Source organism: Symphodus melops (genome assembly GCF_947650265.1).
Source record: "Symphodus melops genome assembly, chromosome: 19".
Classification (NCBI taxonomy): Eukaryota; Metazoa; Chordata; class Actinopteri; order Labriformes; family Labridae; genus Symphodus; species Symphodus melops.
This window is the reverse complement of record NC_136709.1, coordinates 18,063,684-18,077,443: the sequence shown is the minus strand read 5'-3', so window position 1 is coordinate 18,077,443 and position 13,760 is coordinate 18,063,684. Positions and strand designations below refer to the sequence as shown.

General features: G+C 45.0%; 1 protein-coding gene and 2 long non-coding RNA genes across 3 annotated transcripts in view; 1 reads left to right on the top strand and 2 right to left on the bottom strand.

The window, feature by feature from the left end:
- mta1 (metastasis associated 1) overlaps nucleotides 1-13,760 on the bottom strand; it is a 40,966-nt gene that overhangs the window by 20,141 nt on the left and 7,065 nt on the right. The window contains exons 2-3 of the mRNA XM_079370407.1: nucleotides 6,923-6,990; nucleotides 4,856-4,949 (exon numbers count right to left, since the gene is read on the bottom strand). Of these exons, the coding sequence (XP_079226533.1) occupies nucleotides 4,856-4,949; nucleotides 6,923-6,990 (162 nt within the window). The remainder of the gene's footprint in view (nucleotides 1-4,855; nucleotides 4,950-6,922; nucleotides 6,991-13,760) is intronic.
- LOC306840842 lies at nucleotides 3,145-4,795 on the bottom strand. The gene is made up of 2 exons (XR_013781376.1): nucleotides 3,230-4,795; nucleotides 3,145-3,178 (listed from the first exon to the last, which is right to left on the bottom strand). It is a non-coding gene; the product is annotated as an uncharacterized lncRNA (long non-coding RNA).
- Nucleotides 6,261-8,689, top strand: LOC306840843. Its single transcript, XR_013781377.1, has 2 exons — nucleotides 6,261-6,863; nucleotides 7,710-8,689. It is a non-coding gene; the product is annotated as an uncharacterized lncRNA (long non-coding RNA).

The following is a 13,760-nucleotide window of genomic DNA, read 5'->3' as shown; positions in this document are numbered from 1 at the left end:
GAGAGACACTCACACATCACAGCTCTCCTCCGCTGGCGCCGCTGTTTTTCCAGTGATCCCGTCACGCCCCCGCGATGCCTTCAATGGCACCACAGAGGTGGGACAACTTCACCATTACGTCCCTGTGACCTTCATATTGAAGGTCAGATGCTAAAAGGAGGGTAAATATTGAGTCTTGAACTGGTGATGTGAATATGGAAATCAAAACTATTAGAAAAGCGGCCTTCTGTTGTGAACAACAACAGGAAGTCTTCGCTGAGCGATGACACAGCAGGCTCTCTGAAGCTCTGCACGCCGCGATGCAAAAATTCATCCTCAACAAATGGATCAAAATCCTGCAGAGAGATGTGATAAAGCATCCAGAAAGAGACGTGTATGACCCCTTCATGAGCCAAAACATGAAGCTAGATTACACTGGTTCCACTGAAGTGCACCAGTGAACTGGCAACACCGCTGTCTATCGTTCATCGGAGCTCCAAAATAAAAAAAGGTTTGAGTCATGGCAAATTCAAATGTCTGAAGGGAGGGGCCGGAGAGGTAGTATGCCAAGTCCGCCACAGAAGCTGACCACTCAGGGGGCTGCTTGACTCACAGGGGAGGGGCTAATGCCGGAGTTTGAGGGCCCCATTGAGGGAGTGCTTCGACTCTCTGCAAGCAAAATATTTGATCAATGACTCACAGCAGACGCACACTAAGACACCAGGGCTCACGCACACACGCACACACACGCCTTCCATTCTCCGCTAATCCAAATTCTAACTGACACACACACACACACACACACACACACCTTCAGCGACTCCTGCGACAGGACCCAGAGCTGAAAAGTCAAGTTCATTATGAGATGTAGGAAAATGAAGCCAGGACACACAAACACTGAGGAGAGGAAACATGCAGTGTGGCTGCAGTGCCACACGGGATACGGCCCACACCCATGCGCCGCTCAGTCAGTCCCCTGGCATGCATTTTTTTACATATTGGAAATGTCTGGAAGCCCCCGAACCCAGGCTGCAGCTGGCAGAGCTCATTCAAATCCCAACAGGCCTGAATAGGTACAGCCCACCGTGCAAACATGACTTCACTGGATTGTGTCCATGGACAGCTCCAGATATCATACCACTGTGTTGAAACAACACATTTAGAGGTCTGGTTTCTAAACTTCTTGAGCTGTAACATTAAAAATGAAATAATAAAAATAAGAGCAGCATAAGCAGGCTCACAAATAATCACAGACCTTTACAAAGAGAGCGACACACACATACAACGTAAAAGTCTCAGGCTCCATCAGAACACACACACCTGTGAAAAGCTAAGCCTACAACCTGTCCTGTCAGCTCTGATGAGTCCGACTGTGATGCCTTGGTGCTCCATTATGAACAATGTGAGGCTTCATTCAGAACAAATGTTGATTTAAGTGCACATATTCACCTTGGCAGCATTTGAGCGCTTCAGTTTGCACATCCTGTGTATTCTGGCAGAAATCACACAAACGCATCACAAACAGTTGTGATCACAAACACAGTTGTGATGCGTTCACGTGTAATCGTCACATCGCACAGCGTGCCGTGTCAGTCAGGCTACCTGAAGCCGCTGCCAGCGTTTTGTGATGCTAATCAGAAACTGCCCTTTTGCACTAATTTATTCAACTAATCTCCAATAAAAGTCGGATATCGCCGTCAGCAGTCAGAGAAGTGACCGTTGTGCACGTGCAGTCTGTGGCTCCTCTGCATTTAAAAGTGGATCGGCTCCACGCGACACCGCCGCAGACGCATCAGCGTGACAGTCGAGGGAGACGCTTCATCGCAGATTTGAAATGAATATTCCCGCTATCAGCAGCACCTCCAATCGAGTGCTCGTCAACGCCGTGGCAAAATTAACGGAGCAGATGTGTTTACTTTGAGCAGCTACACCTGCAGCGCACACGGCGAGGCGTTATGTGAGTCAGAGGCAGCGCTACACGGTTTAATTAGTTTAATTAGAAGCTACAGTCACAGTGCTAAATCATGTCGGATAAATATAACTGAACATGATTTCAAATGTTTGCTGAAGTTTAAGTAAGAAGTTTAAATGTCAACGTGCTGAACATGTAGGTATTGTATTGCCTCTCTCTCTCTCTCTCTTGTTGTCCATCTACATGGTTACGTCAGAGTAACGGTCAGAGGGTGGCTCACTGTGTGCCATGAAAGGAGGAAGGAGTGTTTTTTGGGTTTTTTTTATGGCTCTATTTGAGAGACAGTACAGAGGATAGACTCAGAAATCAAGGAGAGAGAGAGAGAGAGAGAGAAAATGGGGAATGACATGAAAGAAATAGCCTTTATGAATAATACCTCGCTGTGGGAGTGTCACCCACCCAGGGGAGGAGTTACTCCTCTTTGTGATGTCATGAAGGGAAACGGGCCGTTTGAGCTGACGTTTTTCTGAAAAGTGGGACAGGCAGCAAACGGAGAGGATGGACTTTCTCATAAACTGGGGGTTTTGTAGACAGACTGGGGACACATACATGTGCTAGAAAAACATGTTAAAGTGTCTTTTACATAATGTGTGACCTTTAAAAAGTACCTTCTCAATCTTTCTTTATCCAAAAATATGCCGCTCTCCTTTTCAGTAGAGACCGGGGAGCAGAGCCTGCACCGAGTTTCTCACATTCTGCGTGTGATCTTTAAACCTGGCGTGCTTTGACAACAGCCACCAGTCAAGATTTTGATCCCTTTAAGTGCACAAGAGGGTCAGCCGGTGGCACCTTTTTGGAAATAATCACTCAAGGGTTGTTATCTCAGTTCTCCTCTTCCATTTTTTTTTTTTCTTCGCTTTTTAAAATGATTTTGCTTGTAAGCGGAAGAAGTGGCCAGAAATGATGACTAATTTAACTGCTAGCATGTGAGAGGTGGGTGGTGGTATTTTCCAACAAAGATGAATCTGAAGATGGGAAACGAGAGAACAGATGCTGCCCACAGTCAGGTTTTTCTATCGATGACAGATGCACTTATTACAAATCAAATACAATCTACTCAACCTAGATCCTCCTCCGCGGAGGCAGGTTAGCGTTTCAATTGGTTTATAATCTTGCTACCATTAAAACCATTATCCTTATCAAATATCAATATCCGAGTCAATGACATCTAAAACTCTGAGAATGTTCTCAACTTCTTCTTATAAGAGACAAATCGTGACATCTATGCTGTGTTTCATTTACCAAACTGGGAAGTCGGAGGTGGGAATGACGTCACACCCGAGTTGGGCGTGTTCCAGTCAGAAAAGGAACATGGACGCCTCCAGGAGTAGCTTTGTTTTGTTAGGTCATGCCAGACGATAACAACACACGACGTGGTAGTTTGTGCACAAAAATAACATGACAACATGCTCGCAGTGAGAACTCGCCAGACACTACGGGTGTGATTGATTTAATCACACAAAAAGAGGAGCAAGTGGCGAATAAACACTGTAGTACAGCGTTAACGTACGGGTTGATGCACGTAGCAGCATGTTGGATTCTAACTCGGGCAACAACATTTTCCTCAGACTTTCCGACTAGTAAATATGACTTCAGGGGACATTCCGGTGGACACTTCCGACTGGGAACTCGGAATTTCCCACGTCCCAGTTCAACTGGAACGCAGCATTATTCTTAAACCCAGAAGAGAAATTTTCTTTCTGTGCAGAAGAAAAAAAGACCAACCTCCTTTTGAGAGAGAGTGGGATCAAATAAAACCAGCCCAAATAAAGTTAATATGAATAAAAGATGAGAGAACTGAGGAAGAGGAAAGAGGAGAAGCAATCAATGCTCCGTGTACTGAATCAACCAGACGTCATATTAAGACGATACATGACTTATTTCTTATGCATGTGGATTGTAAAACATACGGGGAGGAATATGGAGGTGACGGAGAGGAAAGCAGAGAAACATCCCGAAGTCTGAGAATCTCCTTTCCCTTCCCTTCTTAAACTCTTTGAATTCAGGCACTGTAGAGGTGCCCTGAAGGCATCGTTTACAGCCAGCCACTGTGGAGGTGGCCGAGGCATGCGGGTCGGGCCGGAGCAGATATGCGTGTGCACATCTCCAGGTGGATCAGTCCGAACGGTTTTAAACATCTGAAATTATTCTGACTGCTCAACATGTTGGTGTTTTGGGCGCACGCACGCTCCTGGCATGGATTCTACGCATTGCACTTCTTTTTACCTGCGTCTTCCTCTCTCGCTCTCCCTTTTAACACCCACTACCCTCAACTGACCTTCGACTTCTTTCTGTATCCGCCTTCCACTTCCTTCCTCTTTTTCATTTCCCTTCTTCATTATGTCAATCAGTGTGTGAATGCCTTTTTTGTCACCTCGTACCGACACATTAACAGGTCACACTCTTCAGGCAGAGCCTCTTCTAAAGTCTACCAGCTGTTCCACAAACAGCAGAAACAGCTCTGGCAGCACATGCACGTACATGCCGCACGCCCACACTTTAAACAGGACGATGTGCTGAGACATCCACAGACACAGGTGTCGTCATATTGATACGCTCAACAGATCGAATGCTGCCTGCAGCCAGGCCTATCAGAGGAGGGGCTGCACTGCAGTCTGGACTGATCCTCTCGGCTTGGCAACAGAAAAACTCAATTCAATTTATTTATATATTTTTTTTTTTTATCATCACTGGTGCACACACAAGCCTTCCAATCAAGGAGATAACACACAGCGTCGAGTTTTCAAGTTCTGGGAAATCTACTTTGATTGGATGTGAACGCACAACAACTTTGCAGTGGAAAATAACCGTCCTAGTAAGTCGTGTTTTTGTGTGTGTGTGTGTGTGTGTGTGTGTGTGTGTGTGTGTGTGTGTGTGTTTTGTTGGTTTCCATCGGTCACTCACTTGCATGTTTGTCTGCCAGGGCGATGAGTGTGCTGGAGATGTCCCTGCGCCGGTAAAAACACACCACTTTGGCCTCCACGTTCCCATTGGCTGTCTGCAAACCAGAGACAATCGGCGTTACCACGGCAACAAGTGGTGCCACACACAGAGCACCTACACACACACACACACACATGGAAAAAAAAACAAAAAAAAACACAGATGATAGTTCTTAACTAGGGCTGAAAACACAGTGGGAGACTACGGCAATGCGCCGAAAAATCACAGGAAGTGCCGCAGCTTTCACAGAGCCCGGGTTCCTCTGCAGCCTTTCTTTCTGTGAAGGAATACACGGGTTAGTTGATCATTATGTTGCTTTTAAATTAAGAGCTGCATGACAACGTTTCATTGAATCCAACCAGCCCAAATGAAAAAAAAAAAAAAACACCTGAGGTCTTAAAAGCAGTGAGGCTCATTTAGAAATTGATGAGCAGCTTTTTTTCCCCCCACCCATCAAAAGAAAATGGAATAATAGAGTTTAAACTGCAATATTGATAAAGTGTGGTTCTCTAAAGTGTCCCACATCATTCACAATCTTATTTCTATGTCTGCAGAGGCCGAGAATATTGGATTAGGAACTCTCTCATGAATCCGACTGGTGAGAGCGAGATGAGATGGAGAGAGAGGAACACACTCAGCACGAGGTCGATCTTCACTTTCTACAGACCGTGTAGCATTTGAGCAGGAAGATTACACGAGTATGCGTGTGCTAAACAAATGAGCTGTTAGCTTGTTTTATGACACGGGAGCATCAAGGGGATCTCCAATGACGTGACGGTCGAGTAACAAAGATGATAAATGTTCTCCGGCTTGGACTAAGCAATCTGGAAACAAGTTAGGTCAGTCTTGAGCATCAAAACTAAACGCTAACACTGCTAGCATTGATTTTCACTATAGGACATTGTGTTCATCCATTATTTTCTGTAACCATACAAAATATTAATCATCAGCATAATCAACCTTGAAAGACTAGACAGCGCCAGATTCTTAAATGTTGAATATTATCATCGTAAATCATTCACAGCAAGTGAAAGACATCCATGTGTGTCGTCAGCTCAGCTGAATTCTTGTTTGTTTCCTGTAGTTCTGAGCAGCTGAGGCTTGTCCCCACACTGTTTATCTCCAACCTTATGGAGGAGAAGCCCTCAGATCCCTCGAGGCGCAGGAGGACTGACAGTGACAGGCAGAGTAGAGGGCTCACTCTGCACTCTCTGTCAATCACATGAAACAGCCTCCATATTATCCAGCACAGGCCCGGGACAGGGGACAGACAGCGGGCACCTGTAACCAGTCCACAGAGACGGGGGGGGGGGGGGTTTCTGCTTCTTTCATCCAACAATGAGAGAGAGAGAGAGAGAGACTCCACAGCAACCACGCCTGTGACATCACAGTCGGGTTTTTACAGTCTGAAGAAGAGGAACTCTTTGAAAGACCCAATTCCAACATTCAAAATAAGTAAACTCAGTATTATTCTAATGAAGTGAACAACTCTATTAAAAAAAAATAAGAAAATCTTTTCGCTGTGAAAAAGCCAATGTCTCAACTGTATGTATGTAGTTTAGTATCCATGCACACAGAACTGCATAAACAATCCAAAACATTGTAGTATACGTGCCCGGCCAGTAGTTGGCAGTTTGACTTTGTGGTGACGTAACAAGCACATGTGCTCATACTCTTCGTCCTGCAGAGCCATGAGGTGGAAACATGCAAACGTGCAAAGGTTTGTAAGGACAGACGATGATGAGGTCAAGTTTCTTCTCTCTTTACTATAAAGCCAGTGATTTCAGCTGGAAGTCAACATTTAATGAAAATGTGGATAAAGTAGTGTGTGTGTGTGTGTGTGTGTGTGTGTGTGTGTGTGTGTGTGTGTGTGTGTGTGTGTGTGTGTGTGTGTGTGTGTGTGTGTGCGTGTGTTAGAGATGCAGCCAAGAATCCCAGAGGGGCTCGAATTCGGTTCCAAAGCTTTCAGGTCTGTGATGCGTTCAGGGACTCTCATTCAAGCTCACACACACACACTCACTCACTCACCTTGTTTAACTCCTCTATCCTCCTGATCAGCAGTGGGTTACTGGACGAGTTCTCGAAATAAACGTAATCTGTGAGCGGGGAAAAGAAAGAGGAAGAGAAAAGGGAACAAACGTCAGTCAATGAGATTCTTTGAGGTCTTCAAATTGTTCCGAGTGACATCGAGTTGTACGGCATGATGACAGCATAATTAGTCAATGAGAACGTTACATTCACAGGAGATTGAGTTGTAGTTGGGAGGTCTGACTGAATAGGACGTCACACACACACACACACACACACACACACACACACACACACACACACACACACACACACACACACACACACACACACACACACACACACACACACACACACACACACACACACACACACACACACACACACACACACACACACACACACACACACACACACACACACACACACACACACACACACACACACACACACACACACACACACACACACACACACACACACACACACACACACACACACACACACACACACACACACACACACACACACACACACACACACACACACACACACACACACACACACACGGTCCCAATCCTCCCATTTAGACTGCAGCCTTGTATTTCCTCATGCTTTCTTTTGTCTTCCTGCTCTGTTCATCCCCCTCCATGTGTGTTATTGTTTTGGTTTGCATGCATCATGCATCTGTGTGGGTGTGAAGGAGAAGCTTTACCACGCATGTGTGACCTTACTATGCATTTGTGTGTGTGTGTGTGTGTGTGTGTGGCTCCTGGCTCTGCTCCAGGTCCATTGGAGGTTTAGCTCTCACCAGGATGTCCCCGCAGGCCCCAGTCTTGGTAGGGTGCCTGGTCTTAGCACTGCATGCGTCTTGGCTGAGTGCTGTCAGATTATACCCCACACTTGGAAGGCTGCCTGGAGCTGGAGCTATCCTCCCATCACCCTGAACCTCCCACCACCCACTCGCCTGCCCCAGGGCCGGGACCGCAAAGGCCAGAGATCACCTGAAATACCATCAGCATACCCGTGATGCGCACGTACTTCCTGCTCCTTCTGTGTCCAACACTAACTGGCTGGAGGCATGCGCTCATCATTCTCACACTCATGATCTGCACTCACGTCCAAATCTATCGTGCAGCGCTACATCTGCCAGACTGTACAGCTAAATCCACCTGCAAACACTGTAGGCACAAGCAGCTCAAGAAAATGGACATCTCAAAATGATTCCAGGACCTTTTGGAGGACTTTCACAGATGTATAAATGAAACAAAAGGTCAGCTTACACCTTCTGTTAAACGTTTCTGATTTGAGAGGAATGGAAATTAAGACTGCTTGTTTAATGTACTATGTAGGATTAGCAGGACTGCTGTGTGAAATAGTGTGAAAGAGGACATATTGTCCGGCTTTTCAAACATTCCCCTGTGGTCTAAATGAAACATCTGTGCTTTGTTTGGGTCGAATTGTAACATAAATCAAGCACCAGAGGAGGTTCGTGACCTCGTAGAAACCAGCTCTCCAAGAACACTCCATTTTGGTGTGTGTGTCTCTTTAAATGCAGTGAGCCCCCCTGCCCCCAGTTTTCCCAGTAGACATCACTCCTCTGTAGCCACTATAAAAATGACGCACCTGCGTGAAAGTTTTGCTCTTGACGATGGGTGGAGATAAAAAGGGGAGGGGACTTTCTGACCAGAATCCCACTGTGATGTCACAAGTTAGGGACATTTGAAACGGAGCTTTTGTCTCTGTGTTGTAAGAACTTCTGCAGACCACAAACAAAGGACTGGATGGACTTATTTCAAAACGTGTGGGCTGAACTCAGGTTACTAAAAAAATAACGTTCAAAAACACAGTAGAAGGAGATTTTTCATAATATGTCTCTTTTAATGGGCCGTGTTCTGCTTATCTTGGTCCTCGTCCCAACATGGTCTCCCTACATCAAAACTGCTGCGCAGAAGAATCTTGAACAGTTGAAGATTTATAATAAAAACACCTTTATTAAAATGTGATACTTTAGTAAAGAGCTACGCCGATACAGAAATCGTGGACTAAAGCTTTTAAGTGAAACTGCCACTCAGTGAGAGCTCTAGAGCTAACGCAGAGGGGGCATTTATGTCCAGGATCACTCGTATACCTCGGTGGCCCCCTTCTTTGAAACTTCACTTTAGAACAGAAAGTTATCAGTGAGAAGCAGAAGGAAATTTGATTGAAATCGTCCAAATATTTTTGCATGCATCATAAAGATGTAGCAAAGCAACACGTCGTCTCCTCGCGGGTGAAGCGAAGAAGCAGCAGTTCAGAAAGCATGTACAGTGTAATCTCCGGAACAGCTTCTCCTCATTACTCAACATCGCAGCGAGACGGGGAGAGATCGACACATCGTGCCCGTCTACTCTTCCCCCCCCCTGAAACAGCTTGTTACTAGACTCCGCTGCCACTGTGACATCCTCGTCCTGCTGCTGAATATCAAACAGGCCAAGTTGAAAATCGAGCGGCGCCGAGACAGAAAATGAAGACACGATGTCTGACTGGCTCGTTTTCTAAAATACAGAGGAGGGTGAAGGCTGAGAGTCAGAGGTTTGAAAGTTAGAGGGAAAAAAACAAAAACCAGCTTGTGACTGGTTCTGATCACCAGACTGGACTGTGATGCTTTTGATTTAAAAGCGAGGGAGAGAAGTTCCCCCGATATCGAAGAACCAAGCACACCGTTGCATAATCGAAACATTTATCATACAAAACTAAGAAGACTACTTTGATAATCCAATCATTTGTTTTTTTTCCTGGCAAAATCCCAAATCCATGAAGCTTCCATGTTTTCCTGAAATCTTCATAAACTGAGTGTGTTTGACATTTGGAGGCTTCATCTTGCACAAACACATTTTGGACACATCTCTTCTGATTTGAATTTGTCTGTTTTTCTTTTCTTTTTTTTCCCAAATTAAAAAATGTCTAGAGAATTGGTGGATAAGAACACAAAAGGCGTGAAACGAAGTCCATCTGGCAGTCGACAGGATACAGCTCTGCTCTCCTTTGATTATCACCATTTATGAAACAGATAATCCGTTCATTCTTTCAGTCTAACTGTTTTGTTTAGAAAATATCGGAAAGTGCATTGTGCGTCCATTACGGCTCTGTGAACCCTCGTCCGTCAACACCCAGCGCACACACGGAGAGCACAGCCGGACAGCTGGAGTGCCGAGACGACAAAAGGAAATCCTGCTGTCAAATTAACAGATTTACTCGCAACAGCCCGAGATAATATGTTGTATGTGGTATAAGACCCTATATAAACCCTGTGAACACACATACGGGGTGTTTTATTCTGAAAATAGGGCGAGGGAAGCAGCGTAGCAGAGCCAGTGGAAGCACACACATTGGATAAAATGAAAATCAGCTCCACAGCTAGAAGGGGGGGACGGACCGAAGACGAATCTGAAGGAAGCTGGCCGTCAGCCTCACACCAGAAACTCTCAACAAAATCAAGCAGATGACTCTTATCAGACCAGGCTGCAAATACTGTCTGTCTCTTTAATGTGTGTGTGTGTGCGCACGTGTGTGTGTGTGTGATTTCAGGGGCTTTTGCTGCCAGTCTCAAGTGGACACTTGGGGAACGGCAGTTGTTTGCAGCATCTTTTCTTTTCAAGAACCTAAGACAGCTGCTCGTCAGGTACTCGAGTGAATGTAGAAACTGTAACCTCAAAAGATTTCAAGTTTGCCTGGTAGAAAAGAAAAACATAAACCAATTAATCAAAAACATAAAAAAAAAAAAAAAAAAAAAAAGGTCGGTCTTATGACAAACCAAGAGAGAACGGTTTGACGTTAGCCGCGGCCTTTGGCAGTTTGAGGGAGCCATTAATAGAGAGCCAAAATGCGTCATGACCACTTCAAACTGCAGCTCAAGACACATGATGAACATTGTGTGTGAACGTGTGTGTGTGTGTGTGTGTGTGTGGGGGGGGCATATTGAAGGTGGGATATTTGGCCCATATGGGCGTCTTCTTTTTTTCCTGGCTCGGAGAACTTAAGTTACCAAAAATGGCATCATTAAAAGTGTCCGCCCTGTGCAAGAAAAGGCCAAATAAGAAAAATAAGAAAACGAGTTCAGTGACAGTCTGGAATGAGTCGTTTGAATGTTGGAGTTTCCAGCATGCGAGGAGCGGAAGCCTGGTGGAGAGCGAGCTGGAGAGAAACTCAAAATGAGAGCAAGAGCAAGAGCGAGAGAGAGAGAGAGAGAGAGAGCGAGAGAGAGAGAAGGGGCCTGTAGGCACTAAGCAGCGTCACTCAGTCTCTCCATTTCCCATCAGCCCTCCCGCCAACCTCGATCCGCGTATAACCCCCCCCACACTCTCCATCCCCCATTCCCAACATCCGCCAATGAAAAGGCTTCGGCGCCAATGATGTCACAGTGCAGTCGAATTTCGTGCGAGCCAATCGAGGCATGTTACCGAGCCCCGAAAGAGAGACAGTCTGCTGGGCTGATTCAAACCAGGCCAGAGAGAGAGAGAGAGAGAGAGAGAGAGAGAGAGAGAGAGTGAGTGAGTGAGTCAGTCAGAGAGATGCAATGATGAGAGAGGGAGAACTGATGGAGAGAGACACATGGACAGAAAGAAACACGCAAAGGTGTGTCGAGCGAAGCAGAACGGGACGATAAGTTAGTAAGAGTGAAATAAAGTCCAAACGAGAAGACAAAGATGACAGAGGAGAATTATAAGCTTTTCATTTTTGGTAATATAACTGATATATGTATATATTTTTTAAACTGACCCTCATAGTATTCATCCTTTCATCCGTTCTAGAGCTGCGCTCAACGTGCGGCCTTCACGTTAGCTACCGCTGTAGAAAAATAAAATGCGAGATCCAACAGCAGCGGCGGATGAAGTTTGTGTCAGATCCCAACATTCGTGCTGCATTTGATCCTCGTCTCAGTTTGATCTCACTGTGTCCTACCGGCCCGAGAACAATCACAAAGGTGTCGTCAGTAACACAACAGCCGGCTGTAGCAGTGTGTGCCGTTTGTTACTGGATGTAACGCCACTTCTATGAATACGGGCCACGCCATTGGTTCACAAATCCCAGAAGTGACGCAACTTTATATATTACAGTTAAAGTATTGTTTTGGATCATTTTACAGCTCGTCTTAATAACTGTATTATTGTATCATTTTTTGAATTTATTGTGTGAACATGTTAGATGTTGAAATCAAGAGTATGCTTTAGCGTTACTTATTTTGTGTTAGTTTAAACACAAGGCTTTGACTATGAGGAGTTACAGACGGATGATCATGGGCGATGCGGCTGCGAGGCCAGAAAGAAAAAAAGGTCACAGCTGATTTTTCATTTCAAACTGTCACTTTGAAAGTTTCATCCACCTGACATCACGCACGTCATGACAGACGGCGAGCTAGAATTGGGCGAGGGACGACGAGTCACACTGGAAATGTAGCAGTCTGTAATGACCTAATCTGAGATGTTGTTTTTTTCTTTGTTTATTGGAAAGAACAGCTGAAAAGAAAGAAGGGAAAGAAGAGAGTTGGGATGACATGCAGCAAAGGGGCCGATGGTTGGTGTAGAGAGTGTGCACTAAAAAATTAACTACTACATATACATGTGAATAAATGGTCGAGAAGGAAGTCTTATCTACCATCACAGTTAGTTTCATTGTATGTATGAATTATGGTCGTGCCAGACGAGCTGGTAAAACTTTACATTCAGCAGCATCGCCAGAAACTTGAAACTGTAATGTTACCAGCGGCCACTAGCTGGGGCTGCAGCGCTAGTAAACAACAAATGAAATAATGCTCTACTAACAGGATGTAAACCAGCGCAGTGAACAGACAGCTTCTTGTAGAAGTCTGAAAGTATTTTGATGATGATGAAAATGGACATGAAGTTATGCGTCCTGTCTCAGGTTACACTGGGTTAGTGCATGAGCACGTTTCACCCGTCTGCAAGCAGGGCGAGAGGCTCGCCACTGTTAGTACTGCTAACGTCAGCCGCACTCGGCAATCCAATTAGACATACAGTGATCCTGCGTTTAGACACGCTGAGTGTATTGTGATACATTTGAACCCTTTCCTAACTTGAGACTGTGAATTTAAACGTGTGCGTTTTGAATTTGAAATTAGCTGCAAAAGGACATCCCGAGTCTGAACCCAGCATTCGGGTCACATGATAAAATGTTTGTTTGTTTTTTTTTTTTAAAAGGCGACTTCAACTCAAGATATAATTAAAAAAAATAATAATTCCAATGACTAAATATCACCTGAGATGAACCAAAAAGTTTCTCTCTTGGTATATCTAAAAAGTATTTAACTCAAACTATGTGGGAACGGACCTTTTCGATGTTGCACTCTGTGAAGACAGGCTGTGAGTAGGCATTGTTTGGAAGCCAAAGAGGTTGAGCAGTGTTCTTATATCGTCCATATCTCACTGAAGTAACCCTGTTACAACATCAGCCACACGATCTTGCCAGCATTTGGTGATCACCTGCCCTGGCACCGTCTCCACTTAAGCACAATCTCCCGCACTTGCTGCCACGCTATACACACGGTGCCAGCAGCTAAGCCTCATGGGAGTGCACCCAGTTCTGGCTGGCATCCACACAAACTGGGAGCATCACCAACAAAGCAAGAACAACTCGCACAGCACTGAACATCTCTATGCTCGGATTTTTTTTTTTTTTTTTTTTTAAACACACAAAGGCACCAATGAAAAAGCTGTTTCAGTTTTGCTACAGATCCCAAAACTTTCGGAGAGGACTCCTTTTTTTTCTTTTGAAGAATTTGTCATTGCAATAACCTCAATTTAATTGCATCATTAAAAGTCCTCTAAATACAATCAGC